Here is a 17,511-nt window from a genome sequence, read left to right on the forward strand (position 1 = left end):
TATTCGCTCTGACTACAGAGCAGAAGCCCTCAAGAGCCCACCAGGGCAACACTGAACTGCATCGCTCTTAAACAAAATGTCCTAAGTCGTTCAACACAAACACTGAAAAAGGAACTAGAAATATAAACACGCAGCCAGAGTTTTGTGACCTCTGCTTTAAGAAGCCTGATAGGTGTTCACCATGATGGATGGATAGAGAGACTGTGTGCGACATTTGGTTTAGAAGGTTGGTGTGAAAGAGGCAATGGGCTGAGGTAATGGAAGGGTGTCAGGAAAGTGTTGGGGGTTGTCTAGATTAGCAGGGCCAGATGACTTACGGCTAAACCCTAGGGCACGGGGCAGTCAAATGCCTGTTTATCAGACCCTCTCTCTTCCCCCTTTTCATGGCTGGAGCAGGCCCAGGGGACAACCTCCCTCCTTCCCTCAGACTCAGCGGTGACATTCTGTTCAAGCTTAGCAGAGAAGGGCCCCTGTTTGTTTGTTTGTGCAATGGCATTAGTGGCTAGCAGTGATCTTTAAATTTCATAGGCAAAGACGGGTAGAGAAACACAAAGAGACAGGCCATCTCCCTTGATATACAATGTCTAGAAACACAATGTGCACTCTGGGACTTCTGGAAGCATGGTGGCATGTACTTGGTAATCGTCAACATTTCTCTCATAGAATGGAATCCCTTGCTTAAATGGATGTCTGATATAAGAATCTGTAATGCTAATTTAAGAAGTATTTCAAAAAATAATTTTGAATCAATATGTTTTGTGTGATTTTGAAAAGTAACAGAACGTATATTTTCATCTGGTGCATGATACAGCACACAAACCTCATCTTGAACTTCAACTAGTTTTAGATAATGAGGTGAAATTGATTGAAATAACTCTTATACCTTGACTCACAAATATTTAAACCTGTTTTTTTTTTTAAGCTAAAAAGCAACAAATCATTTCACAAACATAAGCACAGGAAACACAAGGGCGTACCGAATACTGATATGCTGAAAATACCAGAAAAAGTATGTGCAAGCACCAGAAATGACCTTGTGATCAAATGGTGTCTTTATTCTAGGTGATGTGTGTGCATGTGTTTGTGTGTGTCTGTGTAGTTAAGCAGACAGTTTTGGAGAGCACTGGATTGGAGCGTATCATTTTCTGTAATTTTCTGCTTTCATCCCGAATATTGTGTTAACAACCAACACCACCAAATCTGAATGTAGCATCTAGAATCAACTGTAGGCCTTTTACTAGCTCATGTGCACAAACTAGTAATATTACAACACACAGCTGCCCAAGAATCAACCAAGCAGCCAATTAACCAGTTACTACTGGTCTTATAATATGGAAGGATTAAGTAATTACTGCTTGTTTCCTACTACTCATAGACATCACTTTAACATCATATATATGCCTCATCTTTTTTTCTTAGTGAACATGTTTGAGCTAAATGTAGAGGATCAGGAGCATAGTTCTAAACTGAATGAATCTATTAGCTGTGAAGTAAGGCAGATATTGGATAACTTAGTCTTGTAAACTTCACTGAGGTTTACTGCAATTCTTTTATATACTACACCACGGAGAGAAAGATGTATGTTTTATGAATTAGGTTTATGTTCTCTGACATATGTACTTTATAGTTACTTATATTTTTACCAGCATATTTTACAGCGTAATTTTTTACATAATAGTTTAAATAATGATTTAGTGCGTGTGAAGTTCGGAGGGTTCAAGCAGGATGCGGGGACGAGGCACGTTGACATAGACGTTTATTACGAGGGGGTGGGGGTGGGGGGGCATTCCGTGACAGTAGGTGTATAGTCCACCGTGCCCCACAGAGATGTACTGTATGTTTCCATGTGAAGATTTCCATAATGTCCATGTTGAGTTTGTGTAATGAATTTTCAAAGGGACACTGACTCAAAAGCGAACTCACAAAGTCATTCCCTATGGATCAATTAGCTGAACCTATTTAAATAGTTTTCACTGCAACTGCCCTATAAAAGAATTGTAGCTGGTTTCAATTCCCACTAGAGTGTATGCGAAAGCATTTCATTGATTTAACCTCAACTAGCCTGATTTTCTCTGACTGTTCAAATCCATATGTTTCTATGCAATATTAGTCGTTTGCTGGCATAGTTAGGTAAAATGAATATGGCTAACAACAGAGTTAAATATACTTTTTTGGAAAATGATTAGGGCAATTTCTAAGAAGATGAGATATATACCAGGACATTTGAGAAGCAACAGGTTTGTTTGCTTTGTTTAAACAATGCCTAAGTGCTTTTAGATCAAACTTTGATCTCCCTATCCAAGAAGCAATGTGCCAGAACTGAACCCAATCTTAGAATCCACAAAGGGAAACCTTGTGACTCAACAGGTCTATAATTATGTCATTTGATTTTCACAAATTCAGTTAACCTTAAATGTAAATTAGATCAGGACCAGGAGGTTATAAGTTAGACAACCTTTTAAATGAGGAACATGGGCAGTAGTTAAGCCAGTCAGTCATTTGCCTTTTAAGGAATGAAGGAAAGTCTGATGTTTTAAAATGAACCTCCCATAGTCTCCCCTCTTTGTACCCAGAAAAAAACATATATAACAGGCGTAGATAATAAATGAAAATTACCTGGACAAAGTGCTCTTATCTGTAGTGAGCTCATTGGGATCACATGTTCCACTCAATCTTTGTCATCCGCTATGCAGGGGATGGGATTTCCTCTCTTTTTTTGGAAGCTTCACCACTGATCCATTCTGTGCAAGATCATTTACTATCTCCTTCTTTTTATGAGGTTCTGTGAGACAGCCAAGCACAATCATCAATGAAGGGGGACCTCACTGGACAAACACAGAAATCGAAGAGATGGCCAACGGTTAGGGGCTTTCTGCTGGATCAGGAAGGGAGAAGGTTGGAGTGGAAGGGAGAGGTTGGTGTCTGATTGTGGAGAGAACTTGAATTAAGTCAAATGTCTTAACATTTCACAAATTGGCTCAACATAGCCCAAGAAAACTGTCCAATTAATACAAATTACTGTATAAGTAATAAACATTTGTTGTACAGTATAACAGATAAAGGGACACAGAGAAACCATTAGTTCTCAGACTGAAAGATTGTGGTTACTTGTTGGTGACTGTAGCACCTCTCTAGTAATGATATAATGTATGTGAAAATCTTGTTTGCAACTTTTTCATCAACATTATCATCATCAAGAGACCTTAAATCAAAGATAGATTACCACAACATAAATCTAATTAGCCTAAATCAAGCTACACTCCAGGACTTTGACTGCGTGAATGAGCAGCCTCCAGACCTGGTGTGAGCAGGTCTGACTCTGCTCAATTAGTTGTGATGGCCAAGCAAAACAAGCTCAGGAAAAAAACGATCACTCTGAGGAATTGAAAGACAAATATAGCAGGAGAAGAAAGTGGGGAAGTGGGTTACACCCCATCAGGCACAGGTGCTCTCACTCCACACACCCACAAACCCAGAGTCTGTCTAAGAAGACATGGAGCCTCTTGACCCAGGTGTGCTCAGGAAGCTCTTGTCCTTCAGACAGCCTCAACATGAAGGGTCAGTTCACACCTGGCTTTCTGGATGAGGCAACCATCCACCTCAATGATGGAGGTGATTAATCAGTTTAGAGGTTGGCCAGAAAGGAAACCACCTGAGGAAGGTCTGATGCTGGAGGGAGGAACCTATTAATGCCCACGATGAGAACTCACTTAGTCACAAACCAAACGCAATGAGTTGAGATGGAAGGAATGTAATATGTGAAAGAACTGTGCTTTAAATGGAGTCACTCACAAAAAGATGCTTCTTGTTTATTCAGCAATAGTCAGTTTTACAGTCTCCTCCATAAACTAAAATTGATTGGCCTGTGATTTTGAATGAAACCACCCTTAGACAACTGCATTCTCTGGCCAGAGTGTTATGTTTGTTGTCTTTTTTTCTTTCCAAAGAGAGTAAGTACATGGAGTAAGATGAGGTAATCTCAATGACTTTAGTTTTGTTTTTTTTTTATAAAAAAAAAGAGCATTTATGGTTGTGACCTATGGCTTGAACCTAGAATTGGTAAAGCAGTTTTGCACATGAACACATTTTTAGTGTGAGCGCAGACAGTTGGAAATACTTTATACATATTTAACACACTTTACAATGTTCATTTATACTACAGACCTGCCTGCTACTGGTACTATATGCAGTACGGATCAGTTTACTCTAGCAGAAAAGGCCTGTCCTATTACGTATGTGCCTATGCTGTAACCATAGCGACCTCTACTGATGTGCCAGAGCACATACAGTTCAGAGTAAAAAGTGCAACAGTAATCACACCTGAGTTACTAACAGAAAATGCTTTTACAGTGAATAAGCATTAGAAAACAAAACAACTGATGCCATTTTCTAGTTGTAATAACAAAAAGTCTCATCACACCCTTTAAAGGCCATATTATTGCAATTTCTGTAGATTGGCTAAAAGTCTGAGTGTATGTATATTTTGCTTCCCTGAAAAATGTATAAAAGCAACCTGAAGTTCACACAGAATGTGGAAGGATAAAAAATCAAATCTAATGAAAAATGATTAAAAATATATATATCTATTATTATTTTCCCCAAATAACCTAGCTTTAAAGTTTGTTTCAGCATTATTTAGATGTGTTTTACAGAAATACCTCATTGTGCCTGGAATGCGACTGGAATGTTAGTGTTGACTTCTGACTACAATATGTGAAAGTTTAAATTAGACTTAGTATTCTACTTATTTTGAGTCTTTTCCAAGTGCAGGAAATCTATAGATTTAAAGTTTCCATATAATATTGATATATTATTCCCACTGAGGTCTGTTTCTAAAGACTTTTTAGGTCACAGTTCAATTCAATACTATGACTATGGTTCTACTGTTTGTTTGTGTGTATATTTATTTATTGCAGTCATTTTAATATTTTTAATTTATTTTTGCAATTATCTTGAAACTTTATTTTGCAAATATTCTAAAGTTTTTGAACAACAGATCTGAGATCAGTGTTCCTATATTTATTTCCCTATAGCGTTCAGTGTCAATGGTCTAAGGGCTGACTGTATAGCAGATCTGTGAGCATTTCCCTAAGAGGGTCACTAGCAAGTTCTGCACATGCTCAGTGACAGACATACATTCCTCTATGACTGACAGCTAACAGCTGCCACTATTTGCCTCTGATCCAGCCAGATACAAATAATACAGCACTTTAATTCACCTAAAAACAAAAAATGCACACATAACAATTGATAAACAAATAATATTTAAATTCCATTCAGTCATATGCACCTGCGCACATAAATACATGCATGGAAAATAGTGAATGACAATGTAATGACAGTGTCACTTGGTCTATCTCTTCATATCTTTGCATGGTGCCAGGTGGGATGCAAGATGATCCACTATGCAAGCAGCACTCAGCGTCTTCAGTTGTCACATTCTTACTGAGCAAAGGCACTCAGCACTGTTAGTAGATCAAGTGAATCTGGCCTTTGGCCAGATATATATATATATATATATATATATATATATATATATATATATATATATATATATATATATATATATATGGCATTCAACAACTAACCTGTTCTTAATATTTTAATATCTGCAGATATGAATGATTTTCAACAGCTCAAAGTGTGTTCTTAGGGAGATGTGACTCCACATACAGTGCATTTCCTGTTTAATATTTCCCAGATGTTGTTTTGTTTTTTTTTTTGTTTTTTTTTTCAAAAACATCTGCAATGACTTTGGATGTGGACAAGTGTTTGACAACAGCTCCTTGAATTACAACCATAAACAACACAGAAAAATCACACAGACTGGTTTTACTATGCAGTTTACTTATGGTCTCCAGTTTTACCCAAAAGGAACTAAACACAATTTTGTGCTGAGCACAAGGACATTTCAATGAATGATATCTGTAATATGATGCCTGCTGAATCATAGCTTTTGCCATAAGACTAATTAAAGTTAGATCTGGCTATGCTAGAACATGCATGCCATTTCAATATATGCACTGTTTAAAAAAACAGGTACCTATATTTTGTTTGCATTGCTAATTCTTTTAACTCGTCATCTGCAGTGATGAAGTTTCTCCTGCCACAGACCAACAGTTATTGGGGCAGGTCACCCTTTAATTACTAGAGTAAACACAGGCCCTTTTGCTTTTATATCACCATCACATTAGACAGTTCCAAGTTGCATTCAGAGAAGGCAATGCATTTCAGATAAGCTGTGCGGTCTGGCTAGTCAGCTTGTGTGCACATTTACACTGAACATAATCAAGCTTTGAGCCCTCTTACAGCTCTGCCCTGTTTACCTTCAGTGATGGCCACTATCTCAGATGCAATGCGACTCCGCAGAGCTGGCCCCGAGGTCAGAGGAAAGTGTCAGGGAAAGATGATCAGGAAGACATGGATGCCTGGCATACTTTCCACCATCATGTAGGGTTTTGCTCCCCATTTTATAACCACCACTGCCTAAGAGAGGACCCCCACTGTGTCTAGAAATTACCAGTGACAGAATAACAGCAGCGTGTTATTCCCAGCAACATTACCAGAGACAGAGTAATAGCGGTGTGTGGTGCAAAGGAGAGTTGGCTGAGCAGAAGCGCAGCTAATTTGCGCCATGTCTACAGAAACGTCTGTGAGGACGTTGTCTACAAACAAAACCACCAAGAAGCTGCACACTCTCAGCATGGTGTGTGGTCTGGCACGAAGCTGGCAGCAGTGGATATGCGAGAATGAGGAGAAGCAGGCCAGCGAGCCTACCGGCTGGTGCCCAGACTCCAACGACAAGGCCAAATCCAAAACTAAAGCACCAACCAAGCTTGTGCCTTCTGAGAAGAAGTCTCAGCCCAACCAGGCTCCAAAGCTCCAGCATCAGGTGGAGGACCAGAAGGAACCCAGAGAGTCCCGCATCAAGACCAAGCAGGTGATGAAGACGGTGACACGAGATGTCCAGGAGAAGAGCGTGGGCATTGAGTTCTTATCCAGCTACATTTGTAAGGACACAGCAGCAGAGGAGGTGGACAAGATCCTGCACAAGAAGAGCTCACCCACCCTTCGCAGAAGGTGCTCCAACATGGTGTCGGAGCTGACCCGGAGTTGGAAGGCTGTAGAGAGTAAGCAGAAGAGGATCGGGGAGGCCACTGAGGACAAAGACCTCTTTGAAGCCAAGGAGAGAGTGCTGGAGGTGGATAGGGATTCAAAGAACCCAGAGCCAAAAGAGAATATAATTAAATCACCACAACCCAGGATCAAGAGACCATCAAAACTTGGGTGAGTGTGTCTCCCAAGGTTTTTACACACACGATTCATCCAGGTTGTCTGCATATTGTAGACAAACTAATATTATTGTTGGTTAAAAACCATTGGCACAGCACCCCTACCATTTTACCAGCATGAAATAATTACATTAAAAAAAATGAAATGAACTCTGCATTAGGGTCCAGAACAGACTTCAAATGGATTTACATTAAAATAAGTATCAGTCTGATTTATTGATGGAGTTATTTTAAGGATATATTGATGAATTCACTGAATGATTTTTTGAATGATTTGCTGCTTCTATATGCTAATAATGGGTGGGTTAAATTATGTTGAGTTGTAATGTTGGGAAAGATGGAAAGAAGGCCTATGCAATGAGCATGAAAATAATTTCTGAATGTCAGCCAAATACTTGATAAGTTCCAGGCACTCTGTGTGTGTGTGTGTGTGTGTGTGTGTGTGTGTGTGTGTGTGTGTGTGTGTACTCATATATGTGTAGTTCAATGTTTGAAAGATACTAACTTGCAAATTGTACACATTTTACCTTCACAGGGCCAAGAAGGAAGTGCAGGATGCTGATAAGATAAACGCCCTGTCTCACACATACAGCACCGTAGGCAGAATGAAGAACCGCTGGCAGGACTGGGCATCTGAGCACACCATTAGCCAGAAGCTGAATCCGTTCAGTGATGACTTCGACTACAACTTCTCCATGTCGACACGCCTGCGTAAGGGCGATGAGGGATACGGTCGGCCAAAGGAGGGCAGCAAAACTGCAGAGAGGGCCAGGCGCGCTGAAGCACACATCCACCGAGAGATTGACCACATGTGCTATATTATACAGACCATGGCTGATCCTGACCTGGATGGCTGCACCCGAGTCACCTTCGGCCAGCTGTTCGACAGATATGTGCGGATCTCCGACAAGGTGGTGGGAATCCTGATGAGGGCCAGGAAGCACGGCAAGGTGTCCTTCAAGGGTGAAATGCTGTGGCAAGGCCGGGATGATGATGTCATCGTTACACTACTCATTTGAGACAGGCATGGCACTTTTGATCATATCATGCCTTCTAAGAACTATAGGAAAGAGAGTGAAATTTGCTTCTGTAAATAAGTCGTTAGTAGTAGTATTGGGTAGTACTATTAGTGCTAATGGTAGGAGAATTTATCTTAATTTATTGTTGGATTTAGGATTTTCTTTCTCAATAATTCATGTGGACTGATGGTTTTTTTAAGTTCCAAGATCTATGTGGAATGATGTACATGTATTTATTTTTAAAACAATATAGTACGTTACAATGAGTCTGGTAAACTCTACTTATGTGTAAGTAATTAAACATCCAGAATTTTAGATTCATTTACAATAATACATTATCTGTATTATCTGTCTGGGTTAATGTGCAATATTGACAGCCACGTTTTCTGATGACCATATCTATCCAGCAGAGGGGGCAGTCTTGCTGTGACTATCTGCTTCCCGCGCACTCAAGGCATTCATAAGTTGGTGATTCTGCAGGGGAAGTGCCAAGAGAGATCAGGAGTGGTAGAAGCATATGCAGGGCTTGTAGCATTATCCAGGTTTTTATTTTCTGAATGATGGTGGCAGTAGGACAGCTACAAGCAGTCAAATAACATCCTTGTTGGTCTCAAATTGCAAAATGTAATTATTGCGGTGGTTATTTATGCTTGTTGTAACATTAAAGTAAAAGACCACCAGCTATCCCTGGGCAGGTCTGCTGGATACACAGGCTGCTAGAGTCACCATAACCATACTGTGGCTGCTTACACTTCAGAGTACAAGAAGTAAAAGTAGCCATCCCTCAAATATGAAAAAGAATTTAAAAATGTCACTTACTTACGAAGGCCATTGTCCACATTCCCAACACTTAATCATAGTGACCACATTTCAGAGGACCACAAGTAATTGAACAGGTGAATACTTAGCTCATTCATAGCTATGTTCGTGTTGTGACATCAGTAATTAATGCACACCACAGTTACTTATGTTCTGTAATCTATACAACCTGTGAATCTTACCTTATAATCTTATCAAGGGACAAAGGAATTTGGACATAGTGACTTCAAAAGCACGAGCCGTTTCATGTTGACTTTCGCTAAATCATATATAGGCACAAGAACAAAGGTAATGGCTCAATGATCTGAAAACAACATTAAATAATTTCTTTCTGCATTATTTGTAAACAATGCTGTTTAAATATCGACAGTTTTGAATTACAATGTAGCAGTGCTTTAAAAAATAAGGCTCATACAAGGAACATTTTCGATAATTATAGCTACAAAGGTATGACAACTACAAGCCCCACAATTCTTTGAGATAAAGCTACACGGGTTTAGCAGCGCGCTCGACTTGACAAGGGTTCGCCGGCACTAAGTGTTAATAAGACGATGAGGTAGCGAAAGGGTACTGAGTGCAGGGATATTGCGACCGTGAGAATTATGTGTGATTCTATGGAATAGGAGAATGGCTGTCGAAGGTAAGACTTGTGTAAATGTGTATGATGACGGGAAAAAACTACTTCTTATAGCATAATGTTAATATTACGGAGACAGGGAATGCTACAACACCAAATACAAAGAAACGGGGGACTGGTGTTGCATGCACGATTCCAGCGGCAAGCCGACTTTATGATTGGCTAATGTTTCAGCTCACCGCAGACCTTTGTCCTTCTTCTACGCGTGTAGTCAACTGTATGAAATGGAGATGGTCTTGGAAAGCCAGTGAAAGCCAAAGAGATATGAACCTATGCACATACTGTACGGATTCGCGATTTCGTATCATTGAGCTTGCACGCCGATGCGCTATTATCCACCCACTGATTCTCAGGACTCACAGGGCAACATTGTTGCGTTATTAAGGGACGACCAAGAACCGAAAAAGATACAGATTATGACCGTAATTTTGAAGGTTTTTTAATTATCTATACACTGTTAATCTGGGTATGTGTGTGACAGGACGTTATTTATTTTTTTTACTGTTTTTAATGTGATGATGGGATGTCGGTTGATCCAATCATAGCAAGTCATAGGCCAATCTAAACGAACAAGACTAATATTAAGAAATCGTGGTTATAACGACAGATGTTTCAAATGTTAATTAATTAATTAATTTCTGTTATCTAATCGGTTGTGAAGAACTATGCAGACGGCTAGAAGAAGTCAAGTGACTGAACACAAATTTGTAAGGTGCAAGAACTGAACATTGAGCTGAACAGGTGTGAAGCGGATATTCCGGTTCTGTTTTACTAATAACACCCTGCTTCTGGTTCATCACGTTTTAGCAGTCTTATCAGGGGCATTCTCTGGATTCAAAATCCCATGCAAGGTATGTTTACGTTTACTGTATCTGTATCTATAATTGTATCTAGTCTGTCTCTTTTCGTTTAGCAGTTAAAGACATTAGCTGAGGAAACGTGCACTGATTCCCACTTGCCTGTTGTTGTGTTTTTTAGGCGCCTTAGCAAACACGTAGCCGATTATCTATGAACGATAATCTTGTCCATGTGCCTCGTACATGAAGTTTGATAAGCATGAGCCACTGGTCCCGGACCTCGTTACACTGGTTATTTTGGATTCTGACATCGACTGGAATAACAGAAGTCTTTGATTACATGAAAGTTACCTTGCCAGGTTTTGGGAGTTGCAAACTTGGAACGTGGCGCCAGTGTTATTTTATTTTACAATGCATAATTGTCATGGAGATGTTAAGATATACAGTTGTCATGGAGATGTTAAGATATTATGTATATACTTATATACTTATACTTCCTTGAATCTTCTTCCAGTGCACACACCCATACCGCAACTGCAACAATAAAACCACTGACAGAAGAAGTGAGTAACACTGATTATCATTACAATGCTACATGTCAAATTCAAGACCTGATTGTTCATTTGTTGCCTAATATATTCTACCCCTTGGCAGATGACAGATAATATGAAGAAGGTGCCAGATAATCTGAAGAAGTAATGAGATAATCATGGTTGTTCACTTCATCTGTGTGTGTGTGTGTGTGTGTGTGTGTGTGTGTGTGTGTGTGTGTGTGTGTGTGTGTGTGAGCAAGAGAGAGACAGAGAGAGAGAGAGAGAGAAAGAGAAAGAGAAGGCAGTGATAGTAAGAACTGCAGTGTAGTACACAAGCTTACCAGAGAAACAGGATGTTCTGGACAGGGGCAAGGCAAGGGATGGCAAGTTTATTTTGTATAGTACTTTTCATAAACAGTGGCAATTCAGAGTGTTTCACATAAGATATAGAAGAATAATAAAGCTTTGTACATCCTGAGATCTAACACTTCAGGAAGGTCTTTGCCAAAAAATAAAATCAGCTGTGGAAGTAAATGCCATGGTACCTCCTCTGCTTCCATACAGACCATGTCCCCCATCAGCTCATCCTTCGGGGGCATTGTTTGGATGTATTCATTAATGTTTCGTGTCTCACCCAGGACAGTGTATCTTACACTTTAAGCCCCTTTCCACCTGTTTCTGGCTAGTGTACAGCCGCTGGATGCTGGATCTTGGGTGGAGTGCCCCATGCATTGTGAGGAGTTTTCTAGTCTTGACATCTGCTATTTCCAACTGTTCTCTTGGCCAGCTTATTGTTTCTGCTGGGTATCTGATAATTAGCAAGGCATATGTTTTTATGACTTTGATCTTATTATTCCCATTCCTATTCAGTCCCCTTCAGTTGGCTATTGAAGACCTGCCTTATTCTATGGCGATACCTGGATGTTGCTGTCCTCCTCATTTCTGCCTCAGGTTTTCCTTTGCCATTGGAACCCCAGGTATTTGTCACTGTCCCACCATGTCTATTATTTGGCCTATTGGAAGAACAGTTTGCTCTGTCCTGATTACTTTCCTCTTTTTACTATAAGCCAACCAAACCTCTCCATCCCATATAATATTCCTGTGCCCTTGCAGTAGATGCTTGTCAGATGGATCAGTGAATTAATGTCTCTTTTCATCCTGGCAAACAGCTTGATGTCATTCATGTACAAGAAGTGGCTGATGGTAGTTTTGCTCCTGAATCTGTACCTGTACTCTTATGGATGAGTGTGTGGTCCTCCAGAGTACTATAAAGCTTTATGGTCTTTATGGTCTTTTTGACTTTATATAGGCCTAAGCATTCAAATACCCAGATGTGTGTTATTTGAGTCATATGTTTTCTTATAGTCAATCCAGACAACACGTATGTTGGTCTGTCTGGTGTTGGAATCCTGGAGGACAGATCTTTCAGTCAATAGATGTTGCTTTGAGCCTGGATGGTGTTTAGCCCTTACTGGGTTCAGTCATGACTAGTACTGTCCTGCCCTGTGTTAGTCAGCCCAGATGGGAGCCAGTAGTTTGCAGGTGGTTCAATTGTACTGCTTTTCAGCCATGTAGCTATTACTACTGAGTTGTTGTTGTTGTTGTTGTGGCGGCATGCTCTTGAATATTTGCTGTTGTAATGCTGACTAGTTCCTGCACTGGGAGATCATGGTGCTCTGCTTAGCCACTAAGCAGCTAGTCTTAACCACTGAGCACTGGTGTAATGTGATAATTCACTATCCCATATGCACTTCCAGTACTGTTCTCTTCTGTGGGGTCAATCCAGTCAGGGATCTATTGCACTGTAACTAAGAATATACTTTGGAAGGTTCATTGGTGAAAAGGGCATTTGCTCTTTTGGTCCTGCTTCTTTTGTTTATCTCTGCAGTCTGGATGACAGTGTTGTTAATCTTTGTTTAGCACACTCTAGGGCCAAACCTATGGGCCGCCCATAGTATTTATTCTATAGCCAGGCACAATTATTCTTTCTTCATACCCTTCAGGAGCTCTGCCAGTTTGCTGACTTCCATCTGAGTTGACATCCAGAGTGGCCTGTGACTTGTGTATTGTAACATAGGGTTTTAATAATGACTACTGCAGCATATAGCAGTTTGTTGGTTTAAGTTATAGTGGTTGTTAGGATTATGGTTATTGCTGAATTCATATCTACTGGATTACTCTCTGTTGCTGCCTTGCCAGTAAGTCAAGGGAACCTACAGCAGTGGCTGACAGTGGTTAGCTTAGTCATGATCATCTTGCACACAACATGTCCACCACACACTCTGGTATTCCTGCATTCCTTTCACATTCTGTCTCAAATGGTAGGTGTTGTATTAGGGGAGTGTGTATCTATCTCCAGATGTGACAGTGGACATCTTTTCTCAGTGTTTGAGTGCTGCATTGTATCAGCTCCATGTTTTCTAACCTCTTTCACCTATGTTTTGTCCCAGTATCCCACTTACCAATGCAATGGCCTGGTTCCTTGACATTTGACACAGACATTGTTAATATGGGTGACATCTGAGCTGGCATGATCCTCTTTTTTATGCTCTCGTGTTTCAGATGCATTAGGAGTCTTGCTCATTGACATGTATTGGCATTAGCAGTGATTTCTGCACTTGCCATACCAAACAACCAAACCCTCAATTCCCTGGTATAAGTGCTGTACTCTAGTAAAACAAATGTAGAGGTAGAAAAAATGCCATGCAGTTCACAAGGTTTCCATAGAATCTTCATCACCTTTGTAAACAAGGTGCTTCTGAACGTCTAGGAAGTACCTAAACACAGCCACTAAAATAACTAGCAATAAAGGATCAATTGTTGTCACCCATTCCTTCTTATGCATTACTGTGGGAATTGTCTACTATATTAGCTGCAAGAGATTTAATCAGCTTTACATTAGAGAAGCTGAGAGAAGGATTGCTGATCATTTTGTTGAACATCTTCAGACCGCAGAATTAAGGATGTATTATTTCAAGTAGCAATTTAAAGCTTATGGACACTGCATAAATGTTCATTGATCTCTGTGCATTGCCAGTTGTTTCTATGGTATCATAGCTTGCACAGCTGATGAAGGACCTCTGTCCGAAACATCCTGTTTCTCTGGATTTCTTGTGTACTTCACAACAATTTTGAATATCTCTACATCTTTTACTATGGTATACTGCAGTTATTAACCTGGAAACGTCTTCAGATTTATATATAATATAAAATATAGATAGATAGGTAAGTTAGATATATTAATATGTGTATGTCTAATATATATGTGTGTATGTATGGGGTTTTCAGCTCCAGTACAGGGGTTAATTATTTGTGATCCAACTGATGAAGGGCTTGATAATTAGCTGATGAGCAATGCTAGAGCACTGAACATTTGAGACTGTAGGACAGTGGGGTTTTAGGACTGGGATTGAAAAAGCTCGGAGCTTTAGTGATGGGCTTGAGGTGATTATGTTACACTCCTATAACCAGACAGGTGTCAAAAACGCCTGCTAAATAAGCATTGTATAGGTCAACTGTAGACTGTTCGGTTAAGAGAAAACACGTGTTGGAACAAGCTGACATCATGTGTCCCAGTTGCAGGACCTATATTTTAGGCTTCATGAGCATATTGAAGCTAAAGTCCTGCCCTATATCCTGTAGGACCAAAGTGCTTCAGGAGGTCCGCTGAGAAATACACACCCGCAAAGGTTGACTGCAAAAATCTAATTACATCCTCTGAAGGCAGCCAGGTCACCCAGTGAGTCTTAAGCCTTAAGCTCTTAAAATCAGCAATGAATTTTTCACTTTAAAAACAATTCATCACTGAAATTGTCCTCGGTGTGTTTGCATAAGCAGTCTGGTTCTTCATTTTGTTGTTGTTGTTGTTGTTGTTGTTGTTGTTGTTTTGGGTTCACACTTGCTAGTGTGCAAAATTATAGGGAAAGTGTGCTAAATTAAAAATATATCACACACTGACCTGCCATCTGCCAGTAAACTACACTTGCTGACAGCAGGGATTGTGTTTGAAAACTCATTATTATGCTTTGTAGATGAAATTTCCAGAATGGGCCTGATGTCAGCAAAACTATAACACCAAAAACTCTAAACTATAACCTGTGGGACACATACATTTTATTGCTTTCATTTACAAGCTATCATAACAACTGAAGCTCAAGAGCATTCACGCTCATCTACTGCATCATTAGTAAACACAAGCAGGCTAGTTCATATGGTGCCTGTACCAGGTCAAGTGAGCACACTGCTTCACTGTTTCCTAACTGGCTCCTTATTTCTCTCTTCTGTTGTTCTCAACTTTCTATAAAACCATCTGCAGACTGATTGTGATTGTATTTGACAAACTTCATTGTGGCCTACTTTATTGGTACTGCAACATTTTGTTTGTCAGAAACTAACAACAAATGCCAAGAGAAAAAGTGTGATGTGTGAAATGTACTTAGCTTTGAAACAGTTCATCTCGCGCTTTCAGTAAATCAGTTCCAGTTAACACACTATTGGACTAAATATGAAAGTGACAATAACGCTACTGTCCATGCCTATGATTTTTTTTCTGGACCTTGGCCATTCAAGATCTCTAGACCTTTTGGATGTTCTGCCTGCCATTTTATTCCTATGATTTTGCTCTATTTGTGCATTATTACTAACAGTTGAAATGTTAATGTGTGATACATTGCAATTGTTTTACCTTGAACCTAGTTCATAAAAAACACAACATACATAGTCGGTCATTTATCCATCATCACAACCTGGATATAACTGATAAGTCAGATTTAATTGGAATTTGACTCATGGGGTTTTGTGCATGATTTGAGTATCAAATCCATGCCTGGAGCCTAATAGATTGTGCAAACTAAAGTGGGATCAGTAATGGGTTAGAGGACATGTCTATTTATATCCCTATATACTGTGGCACTTTCACTCTTGATAGCTAGCAAGAGGGATGTGGGCTTTAGTTTGATCTCTGATTAGTATTTGCAGCACTGTTGAGAGAGTGCTGACTGTTGAGATGTCAGATTCACAGAAGTGACGGGGCTGAATCACTCTGGAGCTGGCAAATGCGCCTATCTAAGAGAAAGACTTGGATGGATGTCTTAGTGGGCTTCCTAAATGAAAAGAAACGGGTTTATGGGTTTCTATTATATCATTTCTATCAGTCATGTACATAAAGGGAGAATGTGTTAAAAACATGCTTTCAGTGCTCCACAGTCATTTCCAGTTAGTGCAGCTGTGGTTCTACAGTAGAGCCTCAATTTTGGAACTTTCTGTGTCATCTCACTACAGTTAATGCACTGTGCTGAGCATCTTTTTTTCTGTTTCTGACATGGTGGGGAACCATGGTGAAAATTTACCTCATCAGAGAAGCATCTCAATATCTAAATCAATAATCAGTTTTGAGTATCCCATAACATAAGGGAAGATTTGTTACATTCTGCAAAACTTGATAACAGTAGACAGACAGGCTGTCAGTAGTGGGAAACTGAAGTTATATATTCTGCATCAGCAGTTTGTCATGCTGAGTGTGGAAAAAATAAGATTTCTCCTGTTTGTTTGTTTTTTAATTAATTGATTAATTAGTTTATTGTTTTATATTTGTGTTCTTTTTTGACAGAGGTTTTGACTGAGTTCTTTTTACATGCTGAGGTCTCAGAAAGATCTGTTCAAGCAAATGCTGCAATATGAGAGTGTGTACAGAATCCTTCCTCTCCTCCTTCTTTCCCCCCTTTCTTTTGTCATAACGGCATTTAGAGGTCATTAAAATAGCAAAGGCTTAGAAAAACCTCTAAAGTTCTGAGTTCTGTTCAGATATTTATAGCCACACTTGTGCCTCCCATGTTTTGGATGTTCAGATCGATCATAGCATTCAACCTTGGCAGAGTTTTAACAGTGTTTGTGTCTTTCTAAATCTGGCATAAAGCATCTCTACATGCAGAAATCCAGAGGGCCCTAAGCCTAGGGAAGCTTCCCTGTTCTTTCTTTTTGGTTCCGTGTCAGGTTGAATTAAAGAAGATAAACTCCCCCAGTGGTTCCCATGAACTGGACATGAGCACAGCCTGACCTGAGAAAGACACGTGTTCCAAGGTCACCATCACTTGGTAGACATGTACTCAGCTACAGGAACAAGGTCCTGCATCCTTACACAGCTCAGAAGTGAAGCTGACCCACTTTAGTGGACTGAGACCATCCTTTCATCTTGACTGCTGGTAAGGGAGAGAGAGGGAGTGAGGATGAGCAAGATTTTGGCCCACAAATGTGACAGTTAGCTCTCTCCTCCATTCTGTCTTTTGCTTGGTCATCAAAGAGCTCAATTAGATCTCCAGCAGGCATGTAACAAGGACACCACACAGTGGAGTTCCCCTGCTGACAGGAAACCTGCACCATGGAGTTTAAAGAGCCCCATTGAACTTGCCTCCCACT

General features: G+C 40.0%; 2 protein-coding genes across 18 annotated transcripts in view; both read left to right on the top strand.

Annotated features, from left to right (window-relative positions):
* The first annotated feature begins 6,187 nt into the window (after window positions 1-6,187).
* abrab (actin binding Rho activating protein b) lies at window positions 6,188-9,025 on the top strand. The gene is made up of 3 exons (XM_081699901.1): window positions 6,188-7,287; window positions 7,828-8,316; window positions 8,722-9,025. Exons 1-2 carry the CDS (start codon window positions 6,635-6,637, stop codon window positions 8,309-8,311), a joined length of 1,137 nt encoding a protein of 378 aa, XP_081556027.1. The 5' UTR covers window positions 6,188-6,634; the 3' UTR covers window positions 8,312-8,316; window positions 8,722-9,025.
* A 633-nt stretch (window positions 9,026-9,658) lies between these two features.
* The window catches only part of samd12 (sterile alpha motif domain containing 12), a 61,070-nt gene continuing 53,217 nt past the window's right edge, over window positions 9,659-17,511 (top strand). For 6 of the 17 annotated variants that reach the window (XR_014117851.1, XR_014117849.1, XR_014117852.1 and 3 more), the window contains exons 1-5: window positions 9,785-10,189; window positions 10,575-10,618; window positions 11,079-11,127; window positions 11,784-11,830; window positions 11,968-12,074. Coding sequence is in view for 14 of the 17 variants with exons in the window: in XM_081699917.1 (XP_081556043.1) it covers window positions 10,091-10,189; window positions 10,575-10,618; window positions 11,079-11,127; window positions 11,784-11,830; window positions 11,968-12,074 (346 nt within the window). In the remaining 3 variants the exon portion in view is untranslated. The other 11 variants (XM_081699935.1, XM_081699980.1, XM_081699939.1 and 8 more) reach the window with 10 other exon arrangements.

This window comes from Electrophorus electricus, chromosome 2 (genome assembly GCF_041902795.1).
Source record: "Electrophorus electricus isolate QZ-2024a chromosome 2, ASM4190279v1, whole genome shotgun sequence".
Classification (NCBI taxonomy): Eukaryota; Metazoa; Chordata; class Actinopteri; order Gymnotiformes; family Gymnotidae; genus Electrophorus; species Electrophorus electricus.

Coding starts and splice junctions, on each gene's coding strand:
- abrab (XM_081699901.1), top strand. CDS start 6,635: ATGTCTACAGAAACGTCTGTGAGGACGTTGTCTACAAACAAAACCACC. Junction 7,288..7,827: donor AAGAGACCATCAAAACTTGG/GTGAGTGTGTCT, acceptor TTACCTTCACAG/GGCCAAGAAGGAAGTGCAGG.